General features: G+C 45.2%; 1 protein-coding gene across 2 annotated transcripts; it reads left to right on the forward strand.

Moving 5' to 3' along the window:
* Positions 1-6,555: 6,555 nt before the first annotated feature.
* Positions 6,556-17,652, forward strand: ICOS (inducible T cell costimulator). Of its 2 annotated transcripts, none has more exons than XM_009688626.2 (6): positions 6,556-6,722; positions 12,813-12,851; positions 13,820-14,158; positions 15,591-15,703; positions 16,315-16,405; positions 16,930-17,652. In XM_009688626.2, exons 1-5 carry the CDS (start codon positions 6,665-6,667, stop codon positions 16,402-16,404), a joined length of 639 nt encoding a protein of 212 aa, XP_009686921.1. In that variant the 5' UTR covers positions 6,556-6,664; the 3' UTR covers position 16,405; positions 16,930-17,652. The 2 variants fall into 2 exon arrangements, with proteins under 2 accessions (XP_009686921.1, XP_068804117.1); XM_068948016.1 differs by having other exon boundaries at positions 6,635-6,722; positions 13,846-14,158; positions 16,930-17,067.
* Positions 17,653-22,208: the final 4,556 nt, after the last annotated feature.

Raw genomic sequence — 22,208 nt, forward strand, 5'->3', positions numbered from 1 at the left:
AGCTAGTTTGCATACGTCCACCCTGGACTGTATAAAGTGTGTGCATCTCATGGATCAAGATGGAAGCTGGATAGCTGCTGAGCTGGTTGCTTTTGCTGAGAGCGCTCTGTCTTGGCCTATTAACTTTAATAATCTGCATGCACAGCAATTTCTTCTGGTTGCAGCCTCAGGTAAAGTCCCTGACAATCAAGCTGACTTGGACATGGTAACATGTAGGTGTGGAGAGCCATCAAAATGAAGAAGAATGTCATATCCTGGAGGTCCAGGTTCAGAAATGAAGGAGATGTGTAACTTATTCTTACGAAGCAGCTATGTCTGTTTTCCAGGGGCAATCAGAGATTGCATCAAGGCTGAGAACTTCAGTAAGGAAAAATGGAGTTTTTACATGACAAATGCCAATTCACCAGAATATCCTTTGGTGATCTGAAATGTGATCAGTGTGGTTAAAGTGATGTTTTAGAGTAGTCATTTCAAACATTTATGCTCTCTAGAGAACACAGATATCTGATTTCTATTTTCTGTTGTCATCATTCTAATTTGTACTCCAAATCCTTGTGGTGTCAGCACCCAAGCTAGCTGCAGGAGGGGTGCCTAGACCCTTCCCTTGCAGAGAGCTCCCAAAGAAGATCAAAGGGCTTTTAAACATAGAAAAAGCCATGCTTTATTGGATTAAAATTATGTTAAGTAACTTTTTAAGTATAAATTCAAAGCAGCTGGGACATACAGCAAATACAGCAGAAGGGTTTACAGACGACTCTCCCCGTTTCCTGCATTCTTGCAGGCAGGTTTTTGCTCCCAAGCTTAATGTTGGTTGATTTGATGACTTTCTGAGTGGCAGCAAGCTCTGCCTAGCGCTGGCCAGTCCCTGGGCAGTTCCTTCAGTCTCCCTGGGAGCATGACTGTCCTTCTTTGCTCTTCAATATAGCATCTCCCACCCTGCGTGAGCCACATGCTGCCAGCTCCTTGCTGTGATTCCTGGCCTTTCACATCCTACGGTCCCTTCGCCTGCCTCTCCGCCTTAGCACCCTCAGTTGCTCCCACAGGGAAGGCACAAGCTCCTTGCCCTCCAGGGGTTTCCACCCAGCCCACTCTTCCTGAAGGAATGCAACAGAGCAGCAGATCAGACTCACCATCCATAACTGCTCATGCAGGCGCTGAGTTTTCCTTGCACACGTGCAAGGCAGACCTCTGCCCAGAACTTCTCTGCAGACCGCAGCATAAACTCCCTGCTTGTGCTATGGACTCTGGGTTTGCCATGCAGATTGGAGAAGAAAATGATGTCTTTGATCACTGGAGCCTTTGTATGGCTGTGCGGAAATGTTTCTTGCTGGGGGTTCAGAATTCAGGGTTGCGTGACAGAATTCATTTTGCACTGTGTCTCGTGGCTATCCTGGACTTTCTGTCATTGACAGGATAAGGTAATACCATCATCCTCTTCCTCATTCTCTTGAGGATGCCATGAGATATGTGTCCTCATCTGAGAATGTTGTCCTCTTTTCCAAATTAACATATGCAGGCCAGTACCACACAATTCCTTTAATAGGTCTTGCACGATATTTCTTTCCACCCCGTTAGCTGCCACAGAAGCCATACTGATCTGATATATACACGTAAGTGTACATTTTATCTTATCAATGAATTTATCTGATTTCAACAGATTCATCAATATAAACAGACTCAGCAAATTGATGCTGATTGTTTAGTAAGAGGGAACCTTTCAACCCGAAACCTCTCTGCTCTGGATGTGGGTAATCACGATTTTACTAACAAGCCAATCTGGGCTTTGGCTGGAATCAACAGCCCTCGCCTACACCCCCTCTAAGGAGGAATTGTTAACAATCAGAATGAAACACAGTGACGTGAAGAAAGAGGTGACTTTTATTCAAACCCCTTTGTCTCTTGGTCTTTCCTGGTCTGCTGGAGGGATCGACTGGTCTTACAAGCTTGTTCTTTCTCTTCAAATTAGTGAGCACAGACAAACAGTGCTCAGATGCCTGCACAGAAGAAAGAGCCTCCCACTCCCAGCCAGGGAAGACCTCACGAGCCCCGAGCATCCATCCCTCCAAGCCCAGGGACCGGACATCTCAGCTTTGCACTGGCCCCTGCCAAGCAAGCGTCAGAATTTCTGCGGAGAGGAAAAAAAAAACTTAAAAAAAAAATAATCCTAGGGGGAGGGTGGACGTGGGGAGACTCGCGCGGGCTCCTAGGAAACGGCATGCAAAAACCGGCCTGGGGTGAGGGTCGGGACCCAGGCGCCGATGCTTGGCAGGTCAGGGCGGCGGCGGCGGCGGCGGCGGGCCGGGAGCTCCCCCGTGCGGCCGCGGCGGGCTGCGGCGGGGCCGGACCGGGGCCGGACCGGGGCCGGGGCCGCGGGACCCCCCCCGGCCCTCGCCCTCACCGCAGCCCTGAGCACGGGCTTTAACCCGCGGGGATGTGGTTCCTCCCTCTGTCTAGGCGAGGGGAAGGAAACACCATCCTGTGTCCGCGGAGCAGATGCGATAAGTTACCTGCAGCTATTGAGATACAGGGTTGGGGGGGGGATTTTCAGCCCCCTGGACTGGCCCTGAGGGGGGGGTCTCTCGGTTCGTCCCTCCTTAATCGCTCCTCTCCGTCTCTCTGCCCCTTTCACGCTGTTCTGCCTTACACCAGCTCCCCCCGCCCCGCTTTACAGAGCAGCCCTGAAGCCTCAAAGCGAGGGGCGCACCTAGGCCACAGCTGAGGCATTTGGTTCTTCATAAACTATCCCCGTCAGCTCCAGCTCCAGTTCTTGGCATCAGCTGATACCAGAGGGGAAAAAAAAAATCCTTCCTCAGTCACCTGCCCAGGAAGCCAAAGATGTGACACACTCCAAGAGCGTGTCCAGCTCCGGCCGTCCTGTCTCTTTTGGCATCCATCAGAGGAGCGCAGCCCTCAGCGCTAGGGAGACCACCAGCCTTGCTCCGCAGGTGGGGGACTGCTCTTTGGCGCTTTTGCACGCATGCAGAGAGCAGTTTGTTCCCAAGGCAGCAGCAACCTGGGTAATCCCGAACAAGACAGACACAAAACAGAGAAGACTTAGTTACATTTTTAAGTATGCTGTTATTTCGCTGTTTTTACTCCTCCAAATCCACCTGGGCCTGAGCTGTCTTAGCCTACCCCAAGGCAGCACTAATAAGAATTGCAAAGCAAAGCCTGGCCCAGAAAACACTCAAAAGAGGATTTTTTCGAAAGACAGGATTTTCACAAGCACTTCAGGTCAGCTGGGAACGGACAGTGGCATGTGTGTCCTAAGCCCCTTACGTATTTCTGAAAATCCAAGCCTAGGTTGTGTTGCTACACCTGTCCTTGCAATTTTCAGCAAGACATTTGATTCCTCTCTTATGTATGAGACCGCAGCACAGCTTTGGGGAGTGTTTTCGTTGGAAGAGGCTCCTCTTTGTTATACTGTCAATGCAGTGATAGCAAAAGTTTACCTTTAAACAGTAATCACAACAATGCAGAGATAAAAATCACACCACAAACCCCAAATACCACCACGGCATGTGGCTCTTTCAGTCCTAACTCCTCAAAAGCAGTTGACCAGACAACCACATAACAGGAGTTCCCACCCTCCTACAAGCTTCAAAACAGTTGAGGTGTGAAGATTTTACAGAATGAGTTTGATACCCTTCTTCCTGACATCCCAGGGCTCTGCAGTCCAGGCCACAGGCATGTGCGTAACGTCCTTCGTTGATCCATCCCCATCTATAATCTGTGTCCTGGAAAAGCGGTTAGGTACCTCTTTAGGAAGCCACATCCTAGCGGGCACAAGGGCCAGATCCACAGAGGCTATCAGCTCCCCAGAGCAGACAGAGACAGCTTTTTGCCTAGGTGGCTCTCACGGCCTTGAGCCAGCCTGTACAAAACATTAGTCACAGGGACTGAAGCGGCATTTAGGCCGCCTGAATCTACCCCTTAGCTCCTCCTGATTGAATTTATAGGTCAGCTCCCTTGCTCGTGTGTTAGATCTGGGCTTAACTGCTTAGCATAGGGCGTTTTTTTTTCCTCCTTCTTTCAAGAAAGTCAGTGAAGAAGAAAAAGTGGTTCATGGGGCACCTGAGCTAGATAGACAGTTTGTGCCAAGAGGCAAAGCCCCGCACTCTCACACCCCGCAAAGGGGACGCGCTCAGCAGATCTGCTCTGCAGGGAAGCGTTTCCCTGCTGCTGAGCAGAGGCAGCCCTGCGCCCATGGGCCTGCAGGCGAGCTCGGCCGACAGCAGCAGAGGAGGCATCAAGACAAACGAGGGAGCACACGAGCTGCATTTCAGGCTCAAATCTCTATATCCTGAGCGACTGCGGCTTGTTTACACACCTACTGGGGAGCGGTGCTGCTCGGAAGGGGGAGGTAAGGCCATCCCCGAAACCCTAAAAATAGCACAGTGAAAGTCATTGTTCCCCTTCTCAGTTAGAAGGCCAGGAAAGGAAAATGCATGAGCGCGGAGGCTTTCTGCTGCAGCCCTGAGGGAACGACCCCGAGTCATGAGAATATAGGGCAGATATTGAGGCAAAGAATGAGGAGCAGCAGGAGACAACAGAACATAATTTGTGTAGATAGACTGTAACAGCCTCTGCAGAAAGGCCCACAAAAGATTTTATTGAGAGAGAGAATATTTTACTTTGCTGTGGGCAACGGCTCTTCTACAGGCAGAAGTGGAAGACTGCACGGCGAGACAAAACAAGCTGCTTAAATGTAAACACACCTTTGTTTCGTGGTGAATAAGGGGATACAATGAGCAGCATTTTGCTAACATGGAAATTATTTAGGATGCTAACAGTTAAGTATAGTAAGAATTATGTGATTAAACAAAGCAAAGAAAAACATACATTGCACATCATGGGCAAAATCCTCACTGCGAATCAGTCTCCTTAGGGCAGGAGCAAAAGTGGTGTTGTCCAAGTCGCTTGAAGTTAGAAGGGAAAAGTATTGAAGACAACACGGTGGAGAACAATGGTTTATTGACTGAGGGGTGGACATGTCACTTGGGAACCAGCTATACGGTTGGCCGCAGTTTTAAAGGCACAGAGATGCCAATAAGGATTTTCCAACCTCTTCATAATCAGTAAGATGGCAAGTTTGAAGTGAGAGAGGAGAAAAAAACGGGTTTACCAATGGGAGAGTAAGTTTGGGGCTAGGATATGAAGACCGAACGTGGCTTGGGGGAAGGAGTTACTGCACACACTGAAAGGCAACCTCTGCTTGAGGACAAGAGCAGAGAAGGACAGAGGCGGTGTCAGGTTAGGAGAAGAGGAACAAAGTGAGCTCTGAGAGGAGCATGTGGATGAAAGACACAGGAAATTGAAATGACAGGTAGAGAAATGAGTGTCTGAGGATGGAAAAAAGAAGCACGTGTTTGTGAGCAAAAATAGTTACAGTAATAGGAAGCGTGCTGTGGAAACATACTGCCTCTCCCAGGTGGTTAACTGTAATCAACTGTAGCACTTAGACAAAATACTTCCAAACTGCAATCACAATGTCTTCCTGGAGTAGGGAAACACTGACAGAGGAGGGAGGCAAAGACAGAAAGGCTAAAGAGGGTGAACGGCAACGAAGGAGTCAGTTTTGGGGCAGGCTAGAAGGTAAGCATCCCTCGCTTTCAGCCCTGAGCGAGACCTGCACGTCGCAGCTCGGGAACACACACTGCGAGTGCCCGGGCTCTGCTGGCTCGTCATCAGGGGCACTCAGCCACCTGAAGGAAACAGCTATTCAGGGTGCTGCGCAGCCTACCCCACCCTGGACACTGCAGCAATCACGAACCGAATATCCCTGATCTGGAAGCTGCTTTTCCAGCATTTTATCTGCCCTAAAGTTAGTAGTATAGACATATATACATAGCCATTTCTAAATAAACGTAGCACATTTTATCCCAACGGGTCCTAACACATTTCCTGAATACACAGGGACAGCAGGCCAGAATACACTGCGCTGCGCAAAAGCCAGGGGAGGAAGAGAGGGAGAGAGAAACTTCTGACTCAGGGCCCTGGGTCAGATCCCCTCCCGAGAAGTCTCTCCTGTCCACACAGAGCAAACCGGAGCTCCGGGGTGCAGGTGCTAGGCCTGCGAGAGCCTCTAGGAAGGCACAGGGCTGAGCAGGCCCTTCTGCGATTTGGGTCTGTATTTCCACGGAAATGCAGGACCTGGATGAACAAGACCCCCCCCTACCCTACTAATTGACAGTGTCTGCAGAGAGCAAGACCATCAGTTACTTCAGGGCAGCTGAAACGAGTGAGGTGAAGCCATGTGGCGAGTTGCAAATATGCATATACTTAACATAAAGTTAATTTAAGCAACGACTCGCTGACCACTGGATATGTGCAGGGGCTGTAGAGCAGAAGATGGTAGCGTCTGTCATGATAGATTTAGTCAGAAGCTGTCTTTGCAGAAGTGAACATCAAAGGTTATGACAGCAAATCCTTCAGCTTCCTGTGTGTGACAGCAACTCATGAAGTAGGAAAAAAAAAAAACTCCACAGGTGTGGGCGACGGCTAACGCTGACATAGCTATAACGTAGTCAGGGATTAAATTAAAAAGTCCTTCTGATTGTCATAAAATTTACCCTGTTACCCACAAACCATTTCCTCTTCTACCCATGAACTCTTCCCCATCTTCACAGAAGGCAGAAGGCTGGTGTCTCTATGTCAGGCAAGCATGAAGTCGGTGGTTGTAACCTTCTGTCTCCTCTGCTTTCAGTTTGAAGCCCTGTACGGTAAGTAGCATTTTGGATTTTTCTCCCTGCAGTACATGTCTCTGTGGAATATAATCCACCCAGTGACGGGAGAGAGTAAATGAGGGGCGATGCGAAGGGGCCGGGGGAATAGAGATAATTAAGGGAAACAGCTGCAAAAAGAACGCTCTTAACTTCAGCATCACTAGAGAGTTTGTGGAAAGAGAGTCCCTGCTAGCGCAGAACATTTGCTCTGGCAACCCGAGACAGAAAAGCAGAGATTTCACTGTTTGTAGTCTTTAACTCATCTGCTGTGCGTTACCTTCTAGCTGTTTGGGCTGCAGTGCTCCAGGCAGCTTTCCTTGCTGAGCACGGCGTCTTACACATACGGCAGTAGGACGGTGAATGGCTTAACAAAGAGCGGCCAAGATACTGATATTAATCCTGCTCATGTTTGGGCAGGGAATTTTGGAACTGTGAAAAACAGGTACAGCTTGGCCGTGTGAATGAGATCATTCATTGCAGGCTTGAAACTCAAGAGTGGCTTAAAAGGAAGCGCAGACAGTCTTAACGCTGCCTTTTGGATGGGGCAGGGTGACAGTGCAGATCTCAGTGCAGCCATAAACACGGATGTCGCGTTTCACAAGATTCAGCGTTCCATCATAGCTATGCAAAGTAAAACGCCATAGCCCCCATTTAGCTGAAGCCTCTCAGAAACCTGTGTATTTCAGGCCAGAATGGGGATATAGTCCCAGGATTTAGTATTATGCGTCATAGAAGTAAGGCTTGGGATTTAGTGGGTGCAGTTACTAAGCACCGTCTAAACACGGTCCTTTGAAGGTCATGCCGAGGGCTGTTGGAGACGTGTGCTTCGGAAATTCCAGGGATATAGGATACGCTTCAAGTCCTTCTACAGAACTGTACTGCTCCTGAGGTTTCATACACAATTTAAGCTTTTATTTAAATAAAAAATAGTTTCCTGCTCTTCAAGCAATGCAGATACACTTGTGAAGGTTAACTAATACAGCGATAGTATCCTGAGTTTTCAGATAGACTGAAAAGACGGGTGAAATCCCAGGGAAGGAGGATTGTGGTCAGTATCTCTACAGGGCCCTGAGCTGCTCTTGAAGAATTATTCTGAAATGTATTAACACAAAATCCCAGCTATATTGCTAAGTATTTCTCTGCTAGACAATCGAGCAGGTATACTTGTCCAGCCTGCTTTATCCATGTGGCTGGAGCTACCTAAGAGGCCATTCCTTGCAACTTTAAGGATGTAAATAATTGTTCTGTTGGCTGCTGGTATTTCCCCCTTCCTTCTGCCTTCCTTCACACCTGCAGGATAGGTCTTGGGCTTGGGGCTGGGGAGAGAAGATGCTAGGAGAAAGAAAGGAACTGCCTCTAAATGAGAAATGGTATCTCTCAGACTTTTTTCCTTAGGCTGCTTTCAGCTTAAAAAGTAGTAATTATTATCACCATTGCTAGAAAGGAAAGGGCTGTAACAGATCAGCTCGACGCAGGGCACACCAGCACAACAAACTCATTTAGGGAAGACGTTAACATTTCAGAGTGCTTCCAAGCACTGTGGTAAATTTTCAGGAGTGAAAACAGAGTAACTTCTGAATGTATTTTTGTTTAGAGAGTAGCAAGGCCTACTTTACATCTGTGGTTAACTTCTTCACTGAAAGTACACATGTATATTTGTGTGTACATGTGTGTATTGGGTAATTTGGTAACACAGAGGTGATAAAATTGTTTGTAAGGGCAGGGAGCCTAAGTCTCCCGTGTCTGTACAGGAACAAGGGGAATGGGCTTTTGGTGGGCAGAGCCATAGGACTCGGTAGCACTGGGGGCCCTTGGCTAGGAAAAACCGCACGTGGATTTCTGATTGCCAACATTTGCAAAGTATTCTCACCGTTCACCTCCAGCTCTCCTGTTGTCAGTACAGGAGGAAACCATGGCCATTTTTCAGGGGAATGTGCGAAATATTATCAAAAATGGTTGCTGTGTTAGTTGTATACGTTATAATAGTTTCTACATTTTATGACATGTCTTACAGCATAGAAATAATTCATACTATCAGTGGCTTCATAGAGTAATTCTGGCCATTACTTGCTTTGCCCAGAAGCGCTGCTTTCCCCTGCTGACCCTTGCTTCTGGCAAGACGGACGCACTCTGCTTTAGGCATACAACTCATGACACTGGGCCCAAAGCGCCATCTTGCAGAGTGCCTTGAAAGGTCAAAGCTATAGCAACTTAAAACCTGTGTACGCCTTCATTACACATTTAGTAGAAACAAAACCCTCCAAAAAGTTTGTTTTAAAAGCAAGGTCTATACCATCCTTGCGCGTTTTCAGTGGCAAACGCACCCACGTGAAATTATGCTTGCTCTTTTCATCAGTTAGTTAGTTTTCTGAAAGCAGGGACAGAAAAAACAGACAGCAAAAAAAACCCAACACCCCCCCCCCAAACAAATAAAAAAAAATACCAAGCAAGAGCATTCTCATTTGTCCTCCCACCCTAAAATCCAAATTCTAAAATTAATCAAACGTCATTCGATTTTTTGCACGCGGTGTTTCGTGTTTGCAAACAGCACTGGCTCTGCCAAAGAGCAGCCAGAAAGCTCTGAATTGCAGCCCCAGGAAAAGGGAAGGGACCTGCCTGCCAGCGGCCTCAGACCGCCCACGCACAACTCCCGCCGCAACTCCTGCCCCTCCGCCGAGGGGCCTCCCCGCGGCGATCCTGGGGGAAGTCAGGGTGCCTGTCAGTCCGGGTGGCGGAGGTGCAGACAGCTATTGTACAGCTTATCTCTTCTGGCAGTCAACATCACCGCAAACACACAGACGCATAGGATGTACACACACACACACACACACTAGTTTAATATAGCAATACGTTACTCTCTGGTACATGTCCATCTCTCAGATTCACGTCTGAACGAAGCAACATTTAGATGTGTCCCGACACTGTTTCACACGAGGTGAGCCAGGAACAGCTCCACACAACCCCAGCGCGGCACTGCGATAAAACCAATGAAAGATCTGTGTTGCTTCTGTCTCAAACCCTCATATCGCCAATCCATTGTTTCTTCTCTGAAAAATGCCCCAAAAGAACCTTACGGCCAAATCCAAGCTTTTCACTATCAAACTAGAGAGACTCTTCCGTTCATCTGCGGCGATGACACGAGGTAGCCTTTTATTCACGTATTTTTGGGGCAGTATTAGGGAGGTTTTCTGAGTAAATCTCTCTCAGCATAACCGGCTGCTTAAACTTCCGTTTCCTATCTCCCATCCCCCTAGGCGTACGTTTATTCCGAATATATCTTAGCAAATGACACCACAAAGGTATCTAGTGGTTAACGACACAGTGTTAAGGGGTCCCTAGGACTATCCTAAGACGGGACCGAGAGAAGTGGGCCCAGGATCAGCAGCAAGCAGCAATAAGGAGGGGGGAATAAGCTACCTGTTAGTATGCTGTGAGAGAGTGTCCGCGTCAGGAGCTGATGCAGAAGAGCCAGGGAGCTGTAAATTCGCATCTCACCTCACTCGCCGTGGTTATCCATGTAGACAATTACTTGTTTTAATCTCAGGCACTGTTAATTTCATCTTTAAAATGAGCTCCTGTCACACTGTGTTAAGCACACTCCTGTGTGGGCACTTGTTTCAGAAGAATACTAATTGCATCACGTTTATCAAAATGCTTGTGCAGAGAAGTACATTTTTGAGTTTTTCTTGAAAATAGGTGCTGAAACTTCCGGGCCTGAGAGGATACAAAGCAATCTTTCAGCTCGCCACAAGGTCACATGAACCACAAATGCTTAGTGACCTCTCTCTGCCCTTTTCCATCAGAAACGAGGATTAAAACCATGATCTCTGACACAGACTCGAAGCCACCCAGTACGAAAGGGCGATTTCATTAGCTAAGAGCAAAATTAAACTCTTCTGAGAGACAATCAGAGGAATGAAATTCAAAGCTGTGGGCGCTCGGAGTAGCGCGGTGGAAGGTGGCAGGGCCGGCTCTGCAGCGGCCAGGGGCAGGCTCGGCACCGGCCCGTCGCTCGCCGCCGGCAGGCCTCCGCTCCTGGCGCTCGCTCCTCTAGCACACCCAGCCAGCGTACGGCCCTCGCTGTGCTCCTCGCCTCCTGCTCCATCCGTACGCTTGGCTTTTCTTCCCTTCCCTAAATAATTTGCCTGTTGTTGGCAACCTCATTTTAAAGGCACGCGTTATCAAACTATAGGCCACCCAGCCACACAGCTTTTTAACAGACCTTTACTTCAAATGCTGCTCCCTTAACAGCTGTTTTCTTTCGCCAGGCAACGTGCAAGTCATCAAGAGCCGCTCTGGTGCCTGACCCTCGCTTTCAGCTTTTCAGGCTCTACACCATCGTGAGGACTTGCACTTTCCGTGTCTGTGCCTTCAGTCTGTCTAGAGCTCTAGCTCACTCGGGGTTGGCGAGTTTTGTCTGTCATATCTTCACACCAGCGGGTACAGGATGCCAAGTACCTTGTCTGTTATCACACACTTAAGTAACAGTTCTGAAAGAGGTACAGATACTAGACCTGCCACTGGATTAGATAAGGTTGTTGACTGTGCACAGTAGACCGGGAAGACTAAGATAACCATGAAGAGGGTGAATCAATCAAAATGGGATAACGGTTTGTATTGCTTTCCAACTGAGCGCCACAAAGATTCTTCCAGAAGTCCATTAGCTCAGGCATTGCACTGAAGATAAATTAAGCAAGTATTATTCATTGCAATTATTCATTGCAATGCCCTTGTCAGTGATGACAATTGGGGTGCAGGAAAAAGCATGGACTCCAAAGGATTGCCTGAGTCCAGAAAGCAAGGCTAATCCTAGGTCAGCACCTACAAAGGTACGAGCACGAGAATCACGTTCTGCACCTGAGCATAAACAGGCTGCCCAGCAGGGATTACCGGCGCCTTGGGAGGAGGACCAGTGACGCTGTGTAATCAGTGCAATACCTGGCACAGCTGGGGACCGCTCCGTCTGGGTCTAGACTGACCTGTAGAAATAGCAACAAGAACATGATGGTGTCTGTTCTTAACTATTTGTCCTCAATTTCCTTAACATCAAAAAATCCTGATGTGGAGTATCTTTCAATCTAAGCGCCCTTTGAAGGACTTATCCAGAGTACTGGGTGAAAGGGAAAGCAGATACAGTGTTTTCTACCTGGCTGTGCAGGACATAAACTTTTCATTTTAGGGCACATTGCAAAAAGAAAAGTCTAAATGAAACACTATCAAGCTGTGCTTTGCCTGCCACTACTGACATATAAACCACTTCAAAGTGGTACATGCCACCAAGCCAGCAGGACATTTCCTTTCTTAGTATTGCCGTAGCGGGTGGTGAAGGAGGTGTCAGCTCAGAAAAATCCCAGAACCGGCATTAAAAATGTGCCAGGCTCCTATAATGGAGGTTGTCTATGCACATGGGATTGAATGCAGTTTGACAGGCATGAAGAGAAGAACATGCTCATGAAAAAGAAACAAAATTGTATGAACTGCCTGAACATTTTCTCGCTGTATATCTCACAGGATCTTCCAGGTATTCATTCTGGATGTGTCACAGGAAAGATGTTTTCATGCAAGATCACTCACTGCAGTGCTGAGGAGCGGGAAGGAAGAGAAAGAAGATAGAGTGCAATAGGCATTTTGGTCTGGAAACAATGTATAGCGGTGTCTTACTGGGGGCTCTGGATTCCTGAGAAAACAAAGAGGATGTTTTTTAATTTGGGGGCAGATATCCTCTTTATCTGTAGAAAACTTTACTTTCATCTCATTTTCTACTTATGAAATGGAAATGAAATAGAAATAAAAATGAAATGAAAGTACCTGCTTTTCAGAGATGTTTTACGAACTTGTATGTGCTATACATGTGATCGATATTAACTCTTGCTCAATTCATTTTCTTTCTACCTTGATTTCTATAATTTGTGATTTTATCACATCATGCGATTTGATAGGGTAGCGCATAGATAGGATCAGATAGGCTCTCGCCCCAAGTACTAACGTCAGACAATAACGGCACCAACTAAAAGTTCCACAGCCCAGCCCCTGCCCCTCCATCTCTCCCCATGAATTTTAAACAGGAAATAATTTTGTATTTTTCAGGAGCTGACACCTGTTCATCACGGTTATGCAAAAATATAGGTAAGACACATCTTAAAAACTGTTTACATACTTTTGCATGATTTGGTTTATTGCTGTAAATGACTTCTAGATCAGAAATACTGCCCCTGAAGAAGAACACTCATTTTTTTGCAGCACACTTTGACACTTACATTTTTTCAGTCACTTTACTTTCTTTTTCTCCTCCAAGAAAATAAAAATGGAAACATTTTGCAGAATGAGAGACTAGCACAGCATCTGAGAGTTTTTCTGTCAATGCTTTTGGGAAGGTCAGATGTGATTCTTGGATTGCATGAACGCATGCACACAATGACGCTTGTCCTCTACTCCTCCCATTATGTTAGTGAGAAAGGTGACAGAGCCATGTAAATAATTAGGTTGAAACTTTATGGCACGCCTCTAATCAATATCTACTCTAGAAAGGAAAGAGCGGTCTTGTGGTTAAGGCATTTATATAGGAGTTTGGGGTTCAATTCCTATTTTAAGTTTTCAGCTACATCTTCATGCTTCAGATGATTATCAACCTCTAAACCCAAGATAATTATTATCACCTTGCCCCCACCTTGTTTTATCTATGAAGTGCACAAGCAATCTGTGACAGCGATCAAGTGTGCGTACAGTGCTTGATCCAAGGGGGCCTTTAAACACTATCAGACAGCTCGCTGATCCAAAGCCAGTAGTGTCCCGTCCAGCCTTCTAGTAGAAATCAGGTCTGGTCTTGCCTCATATCATCTATTTTCTCAGTAATGTCTCTCTTCTCAAGATGTTTTCCCCACAGCTTCAACATCTGAATGCTATTCATGACCAGTATGGTGCACTGGTATCTTGTTGTGCAGGCTGCTTTGCAAAGCCGGACTATTCAGAGTACCTACATGCCTTGAGTTTCAATCATACGGTTCACTTGGTTTGTTTGAATGAGTTTCCTCACATTTTAGAGATTCTCTTCATTGCTATGTGAGTGACTTTCCTTTTTACTTTCATGTCTTTAGAACAGCCTCATGTCTCTGACCCCCAGGTGATGGTGGAATTTAGGAGTGGAGACTTCAAGCTCATATTCCACAACCCCAAAAATGTGAGCGAGTTCAGCATGATCCTTTTCAAAGGGCATGAAAAGAAGCAGATCTGTGCACTCCATGTGAGCAAAGAGAAAACCGTTCCTGAGAGTAACGTCAGCTACTGCCATGCAGAACATTCAAATAGCAGCACCACTTTCATTCTTAAAAATCTGGAAAGAAAGCACACCGACGTTTATACCTGCTGCCTGGAGATGTTTTTACCCCCTCCTTACATAGACTGCAGGATGAACGAAACCTATTTGTACATCCAAGGTAAGTTTACTTTTCTTCTGCCCTCCTTTCAGTTTTACTGGTAAGTAGACTCTGGGTATAGCTATGCTGCAGTGAAAAACGTGACTACAGTTTTCACAGATATTTCCAAGAGAGCTTAACCGTTCTTAGCAGGGGGGCTGGTAGCAATGGAGCTGTGTTAGCAGTGAGCTCAGCACGGCCTCTCCATAATTATTCACCGTCTTGGGCAGTTTTTGCAGCCCATGCTGAGATGCACATATTGGTGATGGTATCCAAGCTAGCCAGGCTACATCTTCTGGGTTATTGCAGCCCCACCTTTGCCTGCAGAAGAAATATTCCCCCTGCCCTTTGCCAAGCCACTGAAGGCAAATGTTACCTTATTTCTAGCAGGGGAACAAAGTCCATTCTGAGAGTTACCTGCAAGTGTCTAGGATAAAAAACCAGCTATCAAATATCAGTACTAGTAGTGGTACATGCAACTCTCTGATGACACACTGGGAGAAGAAGGAGTTCACCTCAGTGAAGCAGGCCTTCAGCTTGACAGCCTTCTTGGAGCAGAAGAGATGAACAGCTGTGGAGGATCTTTGCCCTTCTGCTGAGAAGGGCTTGGACTAACTCCAGCAGAGCTGCTGCACAAGACATTAATTTTGAATTGACTTTCACTCAGTGGCTCTTTGGTATATTAAGCTGAAAAAGCGAACAGTCTTTTTGCTTACACCCCTTCTTTGTTCTCCTTATAGATCAATAGCAGTGCTGTCCCTTCTGTTGTCCTTCTCTTTCTATCCTTTCCCTTCTCTCAACATCAGGACTAAGCAAGACAGAAGATTAAATGCTAAGGCTAAAATTATGTGGTTGGGTCAACTTGTCTATCAGTCCCCTCTGGACATAACATGTGTTGATCTAAGAATCAAGTCGCGTCATCCTTTTCATTTGCAGTGTTTCCCAAAGCTGTCCATTTCCATTTGTCCTGGCAGATGCACATACCTATTGCTAGTTCTTTTGTGCTAGATCATCATTTTTTCCAGATGTGGGCAAGATTAATCTTGTGTCAGTTTGCCTTTCTATCAAAACACAGCTTTCAAAGTCTTCCCTTCTTTTAACTGGACGGTCCTTTAAATCACCCGTGCTGCTCACTGAATGTAAGCTTGCATCTTGCTCAGATCTTCAAGTCTGAGATGCCATCACACTCTCAAGCCTCGCTTGGCTTCTTTTCAGACAACACCTTCACCCCTGAGTCAGCTTTCACCTCTCCTCCTGGAAAACTGTTGTCTTCTACTTCCCACTGAGTACACTTCCCCAAGACAGCAAAACCCTTCTCCATAGCTCACTTCTGCCATTTCATTAATATGAAGAGAAGAGGAAACATAATTTGAAAAGTGAAAAGTTATCTTTAGGGAAAAAAAAAGAAAGTGCTAATTCTCATCAATGACTTTTTTTGCCTCTCCATCTCCAGATAAGGAAGACTGCTTTTCATCAGGATTCATGTCATGGATAATTATTGGACTGATAGTGTTTGCCATGATTTCCTGTGTCTGCTGTGTAGTTGCCTGTTTCTTAAGGAACAAGGTAAGCAAGTCTATGAGATTCTGCACAACCCTTCTTTCAAGGGTCATGGATGGGGAACTTGACTCAATGAGATTTAGAGGGTGGGATAGGCACATACTCAGCATGTGATATGTGTTTTGACAAAGAGACTGAGTTGTTAATGTACTACTGGAATTCAATCACTGATGACAGAGCAGCTCAGATTTAATTTTTCTAAGACAGAATTGTTTATTGATTTAAAGACTGGGAATCAAAGAAAGAGGAGGAAAGCTGCACAGATCAGCAAAAAGACTTTGGTAAGCAATTCACCTGATTGTTTTCTTCAAGAGGGGAAAACAAATCATCAGTGGAGCAATTCCAGCTCTGTTCTGGAGCAAAACCACTTAAATAAAAACCAGTTGGCTCGGGAAAGAAAAGAGATCACGGACATTAGTTATTTTTGTTGGACAGTGTCTGCTTTTCATTTTCAGTTTGTCCTATTCCAAGTTTTGTATGTGAACGCCTGTCTATTCTGACTTTATTATCTTCATTGAAAACAGTCTGATTAACTGTACTACTTAAAGAACAAAAGCAGGAGTGGGTGAGGTTGGGGACCACAAATTGAATTCATGGCATTTTCTCTCTGTTGGCAGAACCAGCAGTGTGAATCCAACTCCCATGAGTACAACAGCGAATACATGCCCATGGCAGCAGTGAACGCAGCTAGAAAACCAAGAATCTGAGGTTGTGTTAAGTCTAATTGCCCTTGTACCTCTACTTGTATCTGTTGCAAGGCTTTCTCTAGGTGGGAAAGGGCTGCTTGCTGTCTCCTGTTGATTCTCAGTGGGTGGGATTATTAGGAGAGCTTGTTAATGTAGTTTAGGCTGCCACGGAGCAGAAAGAGGAAACAAAAAGCAAAATCTCTGGGGAGCTTTTGAATCAGAATGGTGGACTGGTTCCTAGAAATGAAACTGCTTCACATCAGTGCAAAGAAATGATCTTATGCATGAGGAAGGGTTGTAAAACTCTATTCCTTTCAGGTTCCTGGGAAAATGCCTGGTACCCCAAATCTCCCTGGGGAAGGGATTTGCTACTTTTGCTCAGGGTTACTGGCTAAGGGCAAATATCCACAAACAAGGAGGAACTTCCTTACTGCTTAAGCCCCTGCACAGTAACCAGCAGCAGTTTGGATACAGAGCACAAGCAGAAGTTGGACTGATTCAGACATATATGGGCTGCACGTAACTAATTTTCCATTTCTATTCCAGATATAAGTTATTTGTGGCATAGAAATTTTGGCAGCAGGAGTTTCCAGCTACTTGAACCTGGACTACAGGAAATTGGCATTTCCTCACCTCTCTCAGCCTCCCTGAGCTCTCGTGATGGTCCTGCGCTCAGTCCTGAGACATCCACTCCAGTACTGTCCTAAGCCGTGTTTTGCTGTAGATTTCTGTGTTAACTGGCACACTTCCTGATCCACTGACTTGTACATGAGGTGCTAACAATGCGTTCGAGATGTCAGCTTGTAGGTAAAGAAAAGGTAGCATGTTTGCCTGAGAGTAGATCTCTGTAGTGCTGCTACAGAGCGAATTTTGGTTTTCTACAGTTTCCTTTATGAAAAACTTTCCATTGGGGAAAAAAAAAGACTACCTCCAGTGCCAATCCTTGGGGCATAGCCATAAAGCACTGTCAATGTATTGCACATTCCCCTTTAGTTAGGGCTTGTGTCGCCTGATAATATCAATTCATCCTAAGATTTACTGCCAAACTTCTTAGCACCACACTAGGAGAGTGCAGTGCACACACATGCTCTCCTGCAACACCACCTGAGACAGCAGGGGAACGAAAACTGAGAGAGTACAACAGGGACTTTACCGTGACCCAGAACCTCAGGTTTATGCACCTGCATTTTTTGTATCTGTAGTATCAATACATCTTTGCACCTCACACCTCAGGGTTCCTCTTCTTTAATTAAATTCTGAATTCCTCTACTGAAAGTGAAATATATTACTTTCAAGACTGCAGCTGTTCTTTAAATCAGTTCTGGCCTGCAGGGTCTGTCCCTAAACTAGGAGGCACCATCTCCTATTCACGTCCCACAGCACAAATGCACCACAGTCCATAAGGCCGGAGTATTCACAGGCTTTGCGTTGCAATTATCTTCCTCTTGTGGTTTGACATGAAACCTTTACCACTTCCCCAGCGGGTTTAGGGGTTACTTGACCTTCCTCAAATTGCTCGGAGCCCTCAATGTGAATGAAACGATCATTCCTTCAGGCTCCTTGTGAACTCCAACAAAACTCTGACCATAAATGACCCACTGGGAATCCAACCTGGATGTTTTCGGCAGGCACAGTTCAGCTGTGTGGAAGCAGAGTGCCGCATTGATTCTTAATCTCTCCGTAATTCATGGAAAAAACAAATACTCGTCAGAGGGCACTATGGTAAAAGAGCCATAGCTAGTTCATCTGGTAGACAACATGTTGATTTCAAATCAGGGATTGTCAGGCAGGAAAGTGAGATGAGTTGGTAAGTCAAGAACAGGGTTTTCCTGAGCAAACACGTATATACATGGAAGTGTTGCAGAGAAAAGGTGCAAATTGTTAGCCGTGACCTTAAGCAAAGAGGAAAGCACTGAAAGAAGTAGGGACTCAGTTTAGCAGTGGGTACTCTGGTTAGATAACCAGCTCCTGCACAGGGATGTAGATGGGCACCCTGGTGTTCAGGTTAACATTACATTCCCTCCCATTGCTCTACCAGAAGACCTCTTCCAGACTACTTAACCTCCCCCTTAAGGCAAAAATATCCTCTGCATATCCACGAATACACTGATTTCACCATAAATGGCTTTTAAAACTATCGGTGAAAATAGCTAACTACTACTGCCTATGAGAAATGCTAGATGTAAGCTCCTGTGTAATGGTAGAGAGTCCAAAGGAACCTACCACCAACTGAGAAGGAAATTCAAGGAACAAAGAGTTTCTGAAAGAAGGAAGAAACTTGAGGTTCACTTTGAGATGCTGCTGGATAAAGGACAAATGATGAAAGTCTGACCAAGGAAGTTTAAAATACATATATTGTACTCTAGACAGATAAATGATTTATATTCATGGTAACAAAGCCTGTCTCAATAAGCTTTGAGAAATGTCAGGCTCCATCACCGCTTTTCTTTGAAAAAGAGATTTTTATTCTTAATAAAATTTTTTTATTATACTGCATGTGTCCTTAAGAAACTTCATGCATGCATGTCATGTGAAAGAAACAGGCTCTACGACCTCCACAGCGAGACAGGGAGAGGGTACTGGCAGTTTAACCCTATAGAGCATCTTGGTGGGAAACAGGAAAAGGACTAAGGAATACAACTGATTAAAAAAAGTGAAAAACATACAAATTTGGAGCTGTTTCCACATGGTGAACAAATGATGCTTTTGGATCTGCTTGTTTCTTTTTGTTTTCAAGAAAAAGTCTTTTTTTATTCCCTGATTTCTTCTTCCTCTTTATCTTTTAGTCCTTTACACAATAAATGGCTAATTTTCAGGATTATTTTTGGATAGTTTCTTTCTGTCATTCTTCAATGCCTCCAAATCTAAAGGAGCTGGAAGAAGATAAAGGATGGCAGAATGAAAAAACATCTATGAGAAATGTAACATGAGTCAAATTTATAGACTGAGTGACAAAAAGGATTAAAAGAAAAGAAAACAAAAAAGGAGCGAAGAAAAATAAACAAAAAGCCTGATATTCTAACAGGTCAACATTTGGAAAAGTAAAAACTCTCTTTGGAAACTCCTAGTTTTGGAAAAAGACCATTTTTGCAGGGAAAAAAAATCAAATAAGAAAAGAATTCTACAAAATACACTTCCAAGACAAGCAGAAGCATGAGTAATATCTAAATTATCTCTCGGAAACTGGGGTAAAATCAACTACGACTGAAAAAGCAATCTCAACCTACGTTTTCTGTTTGCTGCATAATGGTTTAGGCTTGTAACAGAAATTTTACTATTGTACAGCAATTTGTGATGGCGGGGTCTACAACTGCGCCTCTCCATCTTCCTCTTCTATTGCTTCATAGGGATTATGATTAGAAAAGTATTTCACCTGAGCCTTTTCCAGGAACAGAATCCCTAAGAATAGTGTTTGTGTAAATCTAGTTTCTGTCCTACCACAAATAACTTAAGATCTGACATTAATAAGATGCTTTATCCTTTCTGACTTATTTTTGTTATAACCTTCCCCATATATATTTACACTGCGTAATGCCCTTTATATCTTCCCAGTCCATGCCTAGAAAACTGTATGAAGGCAGTAAGTCAGTATACCAAATCGGGTGTATGGCAAAGAACTTCTCATAATCTCCTTGTAGGTTAACACCTGAAGCAGAAATTTAAAACTTGAGCAAACTAAGCCAAACTTAATCTTGCTAAACAGGTAGTATGATCTAGTGTGAACAGCTGATAACTTTGGCTACCACAAAATTTAAGGAAGGATAAATGACGAGAATAACTCATAATCTGAACACCTGTCCACCTGGAGAGGGGTTGAAATCGAAACCTGAATATGCATTTTGTAAGTTTATCTTCCCAGCCTGGGTTCTGAACCCTGAATGCCCTTGGACTTTAATGATCAGATTCAAGACTGGAATTTTGTAGCTGATGGATAATACTGGATATGAAATGCCATCATAAAATGTCATGGGCCATTTTCCCTTAGCACAGATATTTCATTAACTTCAAAGTTCAAGTAGTTTTAAATTTTACCATACTTCATAGACTTTTACAAAGCGTATTCAAGGCTAGGGGAAGAGAGGATCTGAAACTAGAGTAAAGCAAAGAAATTAATCGAAACTGGGATCGATACTGCATACAATGTTATTTATAAGGTGTTTTATATGTGGAGAGTCTGTTATGCATGTGAATCTATAACTTGCCATGGAGAAGATGTATCAATAATAAAGGTAGAAAAAGCACAGGCCATTGAGATTACTTATTTAAAAATAAGGCCAACCGGTTAGTGGGGGCTTTTGCCACACTAGGCTTACTGGGGAGCTGGACCTAAGTATTTGCCTTTGGTTTAACTTTAACTGTGATGAGACACTTCACGTACTCAAGTCACCTGAGTTGTACTGCCCATTATTTCTAAAGCAGTCTACTGACGGTCATTTAAAATTCCTTTTTCCCTGTGAGAGGAAATTTTGAGGATCATATCGATATTCTCTGATTACAGGTTCAATTCAGTATGGGGGGTGGATGGAGGAGAGGGAGAAACAGGAAGGATTAAACAGCTTCTCTGACAAAATGAACTGTACAGATACAAACTGCAGATATGAAGGAGGTGTCGGGGAGAACTTCATCTAAATTAGTATCTCCAAACTATTTAGTTCCTCCTGGGATTAATAAGATCTGGTATGGTTTGAGATCAACTTTTAAAAAGAGATAAATCAGCTCTGATTATCAATGAGAAAGATTTAACTGCTGCACACATCAAGTGTGACCATTTTTAAGAATGGCAAAGAGTTACATCTTTGAAATCCTGAAGATCTTCCACATATTAAATCCTGCATCAGTCCCTCTAATTGTTAATACACTGATACTGGCAGATCTATCACCCAGGTGTTTCACCTTCTGTCCCAATACATGGCACGAGCTGGTTTTACTGCAGCTCATAGAGTATGTTGCGTCTCCCAGAGCTGAAGCAAGGACTCAAGGTCTGGACTGTGCAAAGACTGACAAGGCTTGCAACCTTTCCCCCTGCAGACAAGCAAGGCTCACGGACTGCCCTACGGCTCTCCTGAAACGCTAAGTCTGGAACGCTGAGAAGAAAGCAGGACGGGGACGCTGAGAAGAAAGCAGGACGGGGACGTGGTGTTCTTAGCGCCGGCTGCTGGAGTGAGATAGGGCAGGAGGGAGCACACCGCCTTCGAAAGGTGGCAGTTCAGTTGAGGATGCCCTCTGTGCAGTGTGAGAGCTCTGCACGGGCTTTTCAGGCTACTGAGGCCAAATACTGGAGTAGGGAGCTTGAAACTAGGATTCTCAGGCGTTTTGCCAGCTGCTTTCCTCCACAAAATGTAAGGCACTTGGGTATGTCTATTCAATCAAATCATTTGCCCTTTGCAAAACAAAAAACGACAGTAAGATTTGCTCATTGAGGCTTCTCTGGGTTGGAGTGAACTGGCAGGCAGTGTAGTAAGCACCTGACCGAGCGCCAGCAGAAGTGCCTAGTTTGACCCTCCTGTCTGTGGCTCCTCCTGCCGATCAGACTGGCACCGGGCTGCACACTGCTGGCCTGGGTCGTGAGCGTGAGCCAAAGGGACAACAGCGTCGGACAAGGGTCCCAGCACTGGGAGCTGAGCTTAGTATTGTTGCTCTCATGAAACTGAGATAAGAGCTACCTCGGTTTAGGAGCCACGACACCCTTTGCACTGCTGCACCTGCCCAGAAAGAGGAAGCTTGGCGAGAGGCATGGGGGCAGCCCCTGCTTGGCTGCACACAGGTAGTGACTAAGCATGAGACTGCCACAAGCATTTTAGACGGATATGGGGGTTCCAGAAGTG

Source organism: Struthio camelus, chromosome 6, assembly GCF_040807025.1.
Source record: "Struthio camelus isolate bStrCam1 chromosome 6, bStrCam1.hap1, whole genome shotgun sequence".
NCBI lineage: Eukaryota > Metazoa > Chordata > Aves > Struthioniformes > Struthionidae > Struthio > Struthio camelus.

Coding starts and splice junctions, on each gene's coding strand:
- ICOS (XM_009688626.2), top strand. CDS start 6,665: ATGAAGTCGGTGGTTGTAACCTTCTGTCTCCTCTGCTTTCAGTTTGAA. Junction 12,852..13,819: donor ACGGTTATGCAAAAATATAG/GTAAGACACATC, acceptor TCATGTCTTTAG/AACAGCCTCATGTCTCTGAC. Junction 15,704..16,314: donor CCTGTTTCTTAAGGAACAAG/GTAAGCAAGTCT, acceptor CTCTGTTGGCAG/AACCAGCAGTGTGAATCCAA.